Genomic DNA, 12,727 nt, shown 5'->3' on the forward strand with positions numbered 1-12,727 from the left:
CTGTTGCCACTTGTAAATAGTCATCTAGAACGAAATACAATAATCCAAGTGCCATCTGATAGTACAGAAGGGCAGCTTTCTCCTTATTCTTGGAAATGGACATGCTTCTCTCAAGACTGCATTGGTGGTTGAGGTAGTTGTGTAGCTCAGAGCATTAAGAGCCAGGCCTAGAGATCAGAGGTTCTGGGATGAAATCTGACCTCAAATAATTCAAAGATATATAACCCTAGGCCACTCATTTAACCTCCATTGCACAGTATGGATTCTAAGGCTAAAAGGGAAGGGTTAAAAAAAGTATGCATTATGCTTTTTCAACTACCCTGTTACCTTTCCCACTTATAATAAGTTTGTGGATCTCTCAATAATCCCCAACATCTCTTTATGCAATCCAAATTGGCATTAATAGTCTGTCTCCAATTTCCCCTTTTTTAAATCAACCATACCCCATTACTTCAACTCTTTTCTATGGCATAGGTACCAGTCACTGTCCCATCGAGGCCGAAGCTTTTTTGTGTTTTGGACTTTTTCTACTCAAGGATAGGACCTGATATCAATCCCCAATGACATTCATCTTATCACATTATGTCTACTGTGCCAGCATCCTAAACTACTTCTGCATCCTACCTGTTTCAACAATCCCTATCCTGCCAATTTTCTCATTATTTCTTTTTTTCTTTCCAGTTTCAAAATTATGCCTTCTGCTTGTCTGTAGAATTAGTAGAACATTAATGGTCATGATTTACAAAACTCTTTACAGATATTATTTCATTTGATCCAAGTCACTCATAGAAACATTGAACAGAATGAGTTCAAGAAAAGAAACTTCAGAAGATTTATCTGAACTGATACAGAATGAAGTGAGTAGAACCAAGAGATAATATATACAATACCAACATTGTTCTGAAGGCAAACAACTTGGAAACCCATGGGACCTCTCATCACTGCACTGACCAACCAGGACTGCAGAAGACCCATGATGAAATAAGTTACTCACTTTCTACAAAAAGCTATAGACTTCCTATGAAATCAGCTGCCTCTCTTCAGAAATGGGATGGACTGAGGGTGTAAGTTGCAACACATATTTTTTGAGCTCTGAAATTAGTTTTCCTTGATTGTCCATGCGGCATCATACATGTATTTTAATCTTGAAACAATTATTAATATGTAAATATTGCAACTTATGTGCTCATGTACCGGATTCATAGGCTTATTAGTCTTGATCTTTGCATTTAATAGGTACTGTATTAATTCTGACTACTCTCCAAATCTACAGTCCAAAAATAAGAAGAATTCCCGGGTAAGCTGCCATAGGGTCCTAGTTCACACCTTGTCTGACCAGATTCCATACCAGGTCACATGTTTGAATAAACCCCTCCTATTTGATCTTGTGGTAGTCAGTTGAACCAATGTTAAGTCTTGTGCCTTGTAAAATGATCATTAGCTACCTCCATTCCCCATTCCTTGATCCTCCAATAAAAGATTGAGGACATATATAGTTCACTCTCTCTTTCTCTCTACCACCATCAGAGGAGCACACAGGCTGGATCCCAAGCTCTTGAAGCCAGGTCTGTGAGTCTCTCTTCCTTTGTTCTATTTCCTCTTTCTCTATATCCCCTTCACCCATTTTCTCTCAGTTTCTAACTCTCCTTCTCAGGTGTCCACCTAGGAATATATTAATTTGTGGCTATAGGCAGACACAACTCATCTCTGTCCCAAAGATTTTAGTTTTCATTACTGGTAGAAGGTAGAAGGGTGACAGAAAATAGATTTTAGTTAATTGGAAAAAAATAAATTAAGAAAAAGCTCTTTTCAACCACGGGAGTCAAATACATAGCCTGCAACATTCTCAGGTGCTCCATGAACCAGGGGAAAAGGTAATTGGAAAATAGTTAACAAAAGAAAATGACAAACAGATAATTATATGATCATTTAAAATGTGTGCTTTCATCATCCTCATGTACAGATTGAGGCCAATAAAAAATCATTCCACCTCTAAAGTATATCCTGTTGGTGTCTGACTTCCCCAAGGTCACTTCCCCACTTCACAATTCTATCTCTCCCCCCTGCTCTCCATTCAGAACATTCCTAGAGGCAGGGGCAGGAAGTTGGGATACCCCTAAGGTTTGTAACAATAAAACTACATGAAATAAAAGGAAACTAAGGCCAGAGATGATCTCTCTATGGTCCTGCTGTACATTAATGTGATTATGGGAATGGAGGGTCTGTCATCTGTACATAGGAAAGTCAGACCAGTGAATTAATTGGGCAGCAGGAATTCTACAGTGGATCCAGCTACTGAATGCTAAAGCCAATAGATCAGAACCAGGCTTCACAAGAGACATGCTTCCATGTGGCATTTAATGCCACAAAGAGGAAAATATATGTCCAATGGTGAATCTCTTTGTGTGAAAGGAGACAAAGTTTATATCTTCCTTTCCATCTCCAGAATTTCCCTACCAAGGGGAATCAAGGCCAGCCCCATTGCATGACCATAGCTTATACTCCAACCAAGACTAGAAATATTCCGTGGTTCCACAGCACCAAGGGAAAGGGATTGAAGGAAAGAGTATTGGGCAGTCATTGAACCTTCGGTCCTCGAATTTGGGAGATGAAGAAGGTTGTATATCACTAGGACAGAAGAGAATAATACAATAACAATAACAAGGATGATGAAGACAACTCACATGCTTTTTATACCTACCATATAAAAAGGACCTTTACTCATAGAATGCTATTATATACAGAGAAAATGTAATTCATTTTTCCAGATAAAGAAACTGAGGCCTCAAAAGGAGGAGTCATTTACTACACAGAGAGTAGACAGAAAAGAAAGGATTCTATCCAAGTTTTATGATTCTGAGCTCAGGGCTCTTTCTACCACAATGCACTGTGCCATGGGACCAGGGGGGGGAGAGAGTCACTTTTGTCCATTTCTGTCATGCCAGGGAAAGAGAGAGCCCCACACAAAGTTGGGGGCCCAATCCAGATACTCACCATAGATTATAATATTCTTGGTTGCAGTACGCGTCAAACCAGTGAATGAGTTAGATGCAGTACAGGTATAAGTGCCAGCATCACTCAGGGATGCAATAATAGAAAATGTGGCTGAGTTGCTGACTGGTTGTCCATTGTGTAACCAAGTGAATTGTGCTGCTGGGTTAGAATCAGCAACACAGCTCAAGGTAATATTTGCCCCAGTAGGGTACTCATTGGCTGAATGTACAATTGTGGCGTTATCTGGGCCATCTGGAAGAAAGAAAAGGATTCCATATTGAGATTATGGCAGAAATAAGTGGGCATCTCCTAGTCTATAACCCATCACCAAGAACCACTGTGTCTCCCTGATTCCAGTGTGGATCTGAACTTGGAAGATCTTAGGGCTTTCTCCAGTTCAGCACCCTGGATGGCCACCCTCCACCAGAACACATGACAAGGCCAATTTGGGCTCCCTAAAGATGAAAGGGGTTGGGAGCCTCAGAGCCTAGCTCTTTAGCTCTCTGAGGAGGGATGGAATTAGCCTGGCCTCTAGGAACACACCACCAAGCTATAAGCAGGCACCATATAGGAAGAACAAATTTACTCACAGGCAACATCCAGTGTGAATGGATCACTCCTATTGCGATAAAATGGGTTCTCGATTTCACACACATAGGGCCCTTTGTTAACTCTTCTTGTGAGACTGCGGAGAGTGAGTGTCCTCCTATCTGGTGACAGCTGTATCCTGCGACCAGCTGGGGCAACTCCGTCTATGAACCACTTGTAAGCGTGAATTTGACCTGTAGCATTGCAGGTCAATGAGAAGTCTTTGGTCTCCACTGCAGTATTGTTGGAGGTGAGAATGGTAGGTTTGGACAGTGGCGCTGTGCAGAGAATAGAAAGAAAATGACTGTGTTGGTTCTTTTTCTTACCTTATAACCAAATAAGTGGTTTGGAAGTGGCCTGTTTAAGACCTTGGCAAGGCAGGAGGCCAGAGACCAAAAACCTGCGATTCAATGGCAAGGACACCCCTTTCTCTGGTGCAGATCACAACTCCTCTAGGCCTTAGGAAAAGTTCAGCTTCAGTTCCTGTGGCTGACAAAGACATTCACATGGAGCCCAAGCCCCGGGTGCTCAGTCTTTCTGGGCTGAGGCAAGTAGGACTGGGGATGACAGACCCCAGACAGAAAAATCTGGGGAGATTTAATTGCATCTATCCAGGAATTCACTGAAGCACTATCACTATTAGAACAACTTGAAGAAGAACCTGAAAAGATTCAAATTGTAACTTTTATGTGTGACATACCCACAGATATACCACAAGGGGTGTTTGCAAAATATCAAAATGATATGAGTTAGATTAAATCTATTACTCCTGTTAGGATTGAGGTCAGGGAAGGAATACCATCTAAGATACCACAATACAAATTGAGTAGAGAAGCAAGAGAAGAGATAACACCTATCATAAATAGTTTGCTTGAGCAAGGTATATTGAGACCTATGGTATCTGAATACATTTACCCAATATTAGCTATTAAAAAGAATAAGCTAAATGAAGATGGAACTCCTGCCTGGAGATTTGTGATGGATTTAAGGGCTGTGAATAATTTTATGTGAAAAAAAAAACACACTATAACACCATCTCCAGACAATATCACAACTCAAATACCTGCAGAGTCTAGGTGGTACACAGTGTTGGACCTGAGCAACACTTGCTTCACTATACTATTGCACCTTGATTCTCAAAATATTTTTGCTTTCCAATGGAGACAAACCCAGCTGTGCTATGCAAGATTAGTGCAAGGATGTTGCGAGTCTGCTTCAATATTTTGTCAACTGTTGCAGAGAGATCTAGCTACTATAAATTTCAAACATAGCAGATTGATACACTATGTGGATGATTTGTTGCTAGCATCTCCTGACCCTAAAACATGTTTGGAAGATTCAAAGAAATTATTGATAGAACCTTATAAGAGGGGACATAAAGTTTCTAAAAAGAAGATTCAATGGGTCCTACCAACAGTTGAATATTTAGGATTAGTCCTGGAGGGGGACACCAGGAAAATATCTAATAAAAGGAGGGCAGACATACAGAAGCTAGGCACCCCTAGAACTAAGAAAGAACTTAAGAGCTTTTCTGGCGGTTGCTGGTTTCTCAAGGCAGTACATAGTAGGATATTCTCATATTTCCAAGTGCTTGATTGATATGACAAAGAAAGATATTAAAGAACCATTGCAATTAAATAAAGAACATTTACATGCTTTGTCACAGTTGAGAGGAGCTATTTTATCAGTTCCAATTTTGGGAATACTTGATTATATGAAAGAATTCCACTTGTATGTCCATGAAGCAAAAGGTGTTGCTTCTGGAATATTAGCACAGTATTTTGGGTTAAATCTGAGGGCTATTGCATTTTACAGACCTATCCTTGACACGGTTGCACAAGGAATGGTTCATTGCCTCAGGAGCTTAGTAGCTACAGCTCTAATGGTCAAGAAGTCATATGATATAATACTAGGATGTAAATTGCATGTGTATTCCGCACATCAAATTGAAAAACTGTTATGGTCGCAGAATATGCATTCATTCACCGATGCAAGAATATCCCAGTATGAAGTCATTTTGTTAGGCAATTATAACATCACAATTCATAGATATGCACCATCGAACCCAGAAACTCTGATCCCTGATTTGCCAATGGATGGAGAAGTATTGCATGATTGGGATCAGATAGTGGAACTCATGCATAGGCCAAATGAATGCCTTAAAGATACACCTCTTATGGATCCAGAAATAGAGTTATACATGGATGAATCCTCTTATGTTCATGATGGGAGAAAATTCACAGGGGCAGCAGTTGTTGACAATGACAAAACTCTTTGGCATGCATCACTGCCAAGCCATGTTGGCGCTTAGGGAGGATCATGGCCCTAGAATTAGCTAGAGGGAAAAGAGTTAATATTTTTCAGGATTCACAATATGCTTTCTCCACGGTGCATTGGTCATCATACATATGGTAAAACAGAGGGCATAAAACTTCAGCTGGGAAACCAATTGCATATCGCAATCTGATAGATCATATCATAAGTGCTGTAGACTTTCCTAAAGAGGTGGCCATAATCCATTTTAAGGCACACACTCATGGGAAGGACAGAATACCCCTAGGGAATGACTGAGCAGGCACAACATCAAAGTACGCTGCTAGGTTCGATCCTCACCATGTGCTGAATTTCTCTCTGACCAAAAGGCAGGATCTCACTGAAGCCTAGGATGGAGAAGAGATGCAGTCATGGAAAGAGCAGCTAGGTACTAAACTAATCAAGGGTGTCTGGATTGCTCAAGGGGGTAAACCTATTCTCCCTAAAAAGTTATATCAACATCTATGCACTGTAAGTCATGCAGAAGGACATTATGGAGTGCAAGGGATTCTGGATACCATAAAGAGATATTGGACAGCACCAGGAATTACAAAAAATACCATTAGAACTTGTCAGGCATGTGAAACATGCAAGAGATATAATCAAGGACATTTTAAGAGTGCTGCATTGGGAAGCAGACCACTCAGCTATATGCTTTTTCAGTGTATTCAAATTGATTATATCAACATGCCTAGAGACAAGGGATACAAATATGCATTGGTGATTATGGATAAATATGACTAGATGGGTTGAGGCATGTCCATCCAAGAAAAGTGACACTGCTACGGTAGTGAGATTTCTATTCAAGGAGATTATACCTAGACATGGCATTCCTGATACCATAGATTCGGACAAGGGGTCTCACTTTACTTCCCAGATTCTAAAAGTAATCTACAAGAATTTAGGGATTAAGTGCAATTACCATTCAGTATATCGACCCCAAGGTTCCAGGCAGGTCAAGCGTATGAACAAAGAACTGAAAACATAAATAGGCAAACTCTGTTCAGAAACACATTTAAAATGGACAGATGTTTTGCCTCTTGATTTGTTCAATATTAGAACCAGGCTTAGGACTGACCTGCATTATATCACCTTTTGAAATGCTACATGGTCAGCCACTTTGGCATGGTAGGACAGTAAGACCACCTTACTTGTCCATCTTAAGAGGGGAATGTGTTCTTCATGAATACTTAAAACAGATACAACGTAGGATTGAAGAACTAAGGAAACTGGGTTTGCTTGGGCAAAGAATACCACTAGATTTTTCATTGCATGAGATAAAACCAGGTGATAAGGTATATGTCAAGAACCTTAATAGAGAATCTCCTACAGAATCAAGATGGATCAGACCAACTAAGGTCATAATGACAATCCCAACATCTATAAAGGTTGATCAAAGAGATCCATAGTTCCATACTTCACATGTGAAATTGCATCACACCCATAATGTTGATTAGCTCTGGGAATATAATCAATAAGCAATGACCGTCCCTACTGACAACACATGAAAGGACATGACTACTTGCCACCAGAATACAGACAAGAGAGTCCTACATATGTTAACATGATTAAGTGAAAGCACCCCTGGAGCAAATGCAGCCAGTGTTGCAGCCAAAAGAATAGCATTAGAAGCCTTAGAAAAAGCCTCGATATATTTCTATACAAAGTCTCTGCCAAGAACTAAGTACAGTAAACATTCAATAAATCTTCTAGTGAAAAGTGAAACAACAAGAATTAGCAAACTTGAAATCACTATTTTTAACAAAATCCTGAGAACCTATGCATAATGGTCACACCCATCTGTGAAAAAACATATGTAGACCTTACTTGCTTTTCACGAAGATATACATATGCAAAGCTTACCTCCATGCACGAAGAGAATACATGTAAATCTTACCTGCAGACATAAAGATTGATAAATTCTGACAAACATTCATGAAGATTTCAACTTACTTCCATGCAAATATACTTTTCACTCTTATTTGCACACACATAAAAATGTCACATGCATACATGTTTGTGGTTTGTTCGTGTGTTCTGGGTTCCTGATTGATTATTCCAGTGGATCCTGATTTGAAGACCACATCTTCAATCAAGACTGGAAGATGGCAACTGGCATGCAGACCAGACAGAGGACCAGAGAGTAAGAAAGATTTTATGCAAACATCGTTAAAGGACATGGTAGGACTTTGGAACTTTGGAATTTTGGAACTTTTGATCATGAGGGTATGTAAGAATGCATAATACATGTTACCTCACATATATGCACATATATGCACACATCCTACATAGAATACACTTTAGTAAGATATCTCATAGAATGGGTAAGTACAAAACATGCATAGTGGCATAACAAAAGACACATTGATACAAATTTCTGTGGAAAATTCAAAGATTTCTTTTCTGTATGAGTTTGCACAGAAATATAGTATGATGTACATATGTCAATGTGTATGGATCCTATGTACACATGTAAATTACTATTGACTAATGAGCTAACTTTTATTTGAGTAATTTATTAATATTCTAACTACTAACATTAGTGACAGCCTAGTGAATTTGTTTAAGTCTTAGGAAAGTAGACATAGAAGTTCTGAAGTATAGAATTTACATTGCATTATGATTGTAGGTTAGCATTTGTTAATGATAGTAAACTTTTCGTAGTGACTGTATAGACATTAGGAATTAGGACATTTGCATATTCTTAATGTTAGTGAAATTGTTGGATTGATTTGACAAATGTTACAGGATTTGTTATGTGAAACTATATTCATGTAAATCCCTTACCTAAACCATTTTCCTATACGATTCTTAGCTTAACATCTATGTAGATAGAATAGTTAAGTTAGGATTTTTTTATCTGGGGGTGGCTAAGGGAATACTTAAGATAGCACAGGGTGAAGAATAGATAGATAGAATTAATAAGTGTAAGTATCATTGAAAAATGCAAGTTGATTTTTTTGGAGAATAAAAGGGGGGATTGTGGAAGAGGCATGAAGAAAGAGAGGATTTGCAGGACAAGCCAAGCATGCAGATCAAACTGGGGACAAGATCTGCAAAATCAAGGTGAAGATTCCAAAAGGAATGTTCCCAGGAGGAGGCAGTTGGGAGCCTGGACAGAGGAGAGAAACTGGGACTTTGGGGTTCTCTCTGGGAGTGACTGACCAAGAGAGAAATCTCTTCTCTGGATTCCTGATCAAGAGAACCTGGCTTTTCCTGACAGGCAGAGAGAAAGACCTTTGTGGTTTTTTGAAAGAGTCTGGACTTGAATTACTCAAGCAGAGATTATCTGACTGGAGAAGGAAGATTTAACAGTTATCTTCCATCTCTCTGGCTGTAGCCAGAGTGTCACAATTGTGACTAGACTGACATTTCCTAAACCCTTCTTAATTCTCCTTGTAGGTTAGGGACAAACTTCATCCCTCTCACCTCAATCCACATTCTGTTTGTTACCAATAAACCCTTTACCTGAGAAAAGAAGAGTAAAGAATATTTCTCTGAAATCGCATAGTTCCCCTGGGTTACTTAGAAGGTGGCTGACTAAGACCAGGGGAGGGGAAAGGGTAGCAGGAGGGCTTCAGGTGGAAGACTTGGAGGTGAAGGGTGGAGAGTAGAAAATAGTTTGATTTATTAGCCTTTAGTGATCTTTAGGCAGCTCCAGAGTAATCCCCTCTAGCAGTATCTATCTCTCTAGCCTTATCTCTCATCTATCTCCATTATAACTAGGCAACCTCAGGTGTCCCCTTGTAGCAGCTCTCTAGTCACAAGCCAGAATATCCAGTTACCACAACCAGAAATATTTACACAGATTATCTCTTATATTACAAAATGGACTGGTGGGGAGGGAAGCAGTATAAGGGATGGAGAGGGTTGGGAGGTAGTTTTAAAAGACTTCCAAAATAAGGAGGGAAATAAGAAGGGATGGGGTAGAAAGGGTAGTGAAATAAGGGTGGAAAGTAGGAGGGCTGATTAAAAGTAGATTATAGAAGGAAATAGTGAATGAAGAAAATGCAGAACTACAAGTAGAAAGCAAAATGTTGGGAAATACATATCTGGTAATCATAACTCTGAATGTGAATGGAATGAACAAATCCATAAAACACAAGCAAATAGTAGAGTGGATTAGAATCCAAAACCCTACCATATGCTGTCTACAAGAAACACACATGAGGAAGATAGATAGGCATAGGGTGAAAGTAAGAGGATGGAGCCAAATCTATTGGGCATCAACTGATAAAAAGAAGGCAGGAGTCGCAATCATGATATCTGACAAAGCCAAAGCAAAAATAAATCTAGTTAAAAGAGATAGGGAAGGTAATTACATCCAGATGAAAGGCAGTATAGACAACGAGGAAATATCAGTACTCAACATATATGCACCAAATGGCATAGTATCCAAATTTCTAAAGCAGAAACTAGTGGAGCTCAAGGATGAAATAGATAGGAAAACTATACTAGTGGGAGACCTGAACCTTCCTCTATCTGAACTAGATAAATCAAAACAAAAAATAAATGAGAAAGAGGTAAGAAAAGTGAATGAAATCCTAGAAAAATTATAGTTAGTTGATATATGGAGAAAAATAAATGGGGGCAAAAAGGAATACACATTCTTTTCAGCAGCACATGATACATTCACAAAAATTGACTATGTATTAGGGCACAAAAACATTGCAAACAAGTACAAAAGAGCAGAAATAATAAATGCAACCTTCTCAAATCACAATGCAATGAAAATAATAATTAGTAAGGGTACATGGAGAGGTAAATCAAAAATTAATTGGAAATTAAACAATACGAGTCTCCAAAACTGGTTAGTCAAAGAACAAATCATAGAAACAATTAATTTCATTGATGAAAATGACAATGATGAGACATCCTTTCAAAACCTATGGGATGCAGCCAAAGCAGTACTCAGGGGGAAATTTATATCCTTGAGTTCATATATTAACAAATTAGGGAGGGCAGAGGTCAATGAATTGGGCATGCAAATTAAAAAAACTAGAAAGTGAACAAATTAAAAATCCTCAGATGAAGACTAAATTAGAGATCCTAAAAATCAAAGGAGAAATTAGTAAAATTGAAAGTCAAAGAACTGATGATTTAATAAATAAGACTAGAAGCTGATACTTTGAAAAAACAAAATACACAAAGTACTAGACCATCTAATTTAAAAAAGGAAAGAAGAAAACCAAATTGTCAGCATCCAAGATGAAAAGGGAGACCTCACCTCTAATGAAGAGGAAATTAAGGCAATCATTAAAAGAATCATTATGCCCAATTATATGGCAGCAAATGTGGCAATCTAGGTGATATGGATGAATACTTAGAAAAATATAAATTACCTAGACTAACAGAGGAAGAAATTGGTTACCTAGACAACCCCACATCAGAAAAATATTGAACAAGCCATCAAATAATTTCCTAAGTAAAATCCCCAGGTCCAGAAGGATTCACAAATGAATTCTATCAAACATTCAAAAAACAACGTATCCCAATATTATACAAACTATTTGGCAGAATAAGCAAAGAAGGAGTTCTACCAAATTCATTTTACGACACAAATATGGTACTGATCCCAAAACCAGGCAGGTCAAAAACAGAGAAAGAAACATATAGATGAATCTCGCTAATGAATATAGATGCAAAACTCTTAAATAGGATCCTAGCAAAAATACTCCATCCAGTCATCACAAGGGTTATTCACTATGACCAGGTAGGATTCATACCAGGAATGCAAGAATGGTTCAATATTAGGAAAATATGAATCTTAAAACTGCTCAGACTCTACCTTGGAACATTTGGTTAAGGCTATTCCCCATTTAAAAACGGAGGTACTTGATCAGGAATGTACTGGGAATTTTAACATTACTCCACCCATACTTAGGCATACTTTAGGGGAAGATAAAGTTGTAAAACTCCTTACTGGAACAATGAAAAAGTCCCTAATTCATACTTACAGTGAGTCCAAAACCTTAAGCTAGGACTATTTTTTGATCTAATACAAAAAGGTACTAAGTTCCTATAAAGGTTAAATTAATCAGTAAAAGGTCAAGCAACTTACAAAAGGAAGCATAACAAAAGAGGTGTGAAGTTTTAGTCTACTCAGAGAAGGTGATAACAAAAGAATATGTGAATTAAGAATGGTAAGTCCTGTGGAAATCATCTACTGTGATTAGTAGATGTGAAAATTTAGGGGAGCTGACATAAGAGAAATTTTTCTTTAAAAGGAGATGGTTCTCTCAACTTAGGAGTTAGTTGGATCTCAGACTTGTTGGAGTAGCTGGGTCTCTGAACTTAGTTGGAATCTTGCTTGGAACAAAATCTTGTGGTGAGTGGATAAAAGACTGACTTAGTTTTCTCTCTTAAAGAGAAAGGCCTAGGCCATTTGGCCTAGGCCCTAGGCCTTTTCCTACTATTTCCTCTTACTCTGTCTCTCCTTTCCCTTAATTCCTTCATTCATTTTAATTAAAATCTCTATAAAACCCAATTGACTTGGGTATTTCATATTTGGGGTTTTTCCCATGGCAACAACTTATTTTTGATATAAAATCAAGACACTAAAATTATTTCTACAGTTTTGGCAATTCACAGTCTTGAACCCACATTTTCATGGTAACAAAAACCATCCACATAACTGACCATGTTAACAAGCAAACCAATAAAAATCACATGGTTATCTCAAAAGATGCAGAAAAAGCCTTTGATAAAATACAGCACCCATTTCTATTGAAAACACTAGAAAGTATAGGATAGAAGGGCCTTTCCTAAAAATAAAAAACAGTATAGATCTAAAATCATCAGCAACATCATCTGCAATGGAGATAAACTAGAA

General features: G+C 38.3%; 1 protein-coding gene across 1 annotated transcript in view; it reads right to left on the minus strand.

Moving 5' to 3' along the window:
- Window positions 1-3,532: 3,532 nt before the first annotated feature.
- The window catches only part of LOC103103868 (carcinoembryonic antigen-related cell adhesion molecule 5-like), a 57,861-nt gene continuing 48,666 nt past the window's right edge, over window positions 3,533-12,727 (minus strand). The window contains exon 10 of the mRNA XM_056826225.1: window positions 3,533-3,860. Within this exon, the coding sequence (XP_056682203.1) occupies window positions 3,577-3,860 (284 nt within the window). The 3' untranslated portion in view covers window positions 3,533-3,576. The remainder of the gene's footprint in view (window positions 3,861-12,727) is intronic.

This window comes from Monodelphis domestica, chromosome 4 (assembly GCF_027887165.1).
Source record: "Monodelphis domestica isolate mMonDom1 chromosome 4, mMonDom1.pri, whole genome shotgun sequence".
Classification (NCBI taxonomy): domain Eukaryota; kingdom Metazoa; phylum Chordata; class Mammalia; order Didelphimorphia; family Didelphidae; genus Monodelphis; species Monodelphis domestica.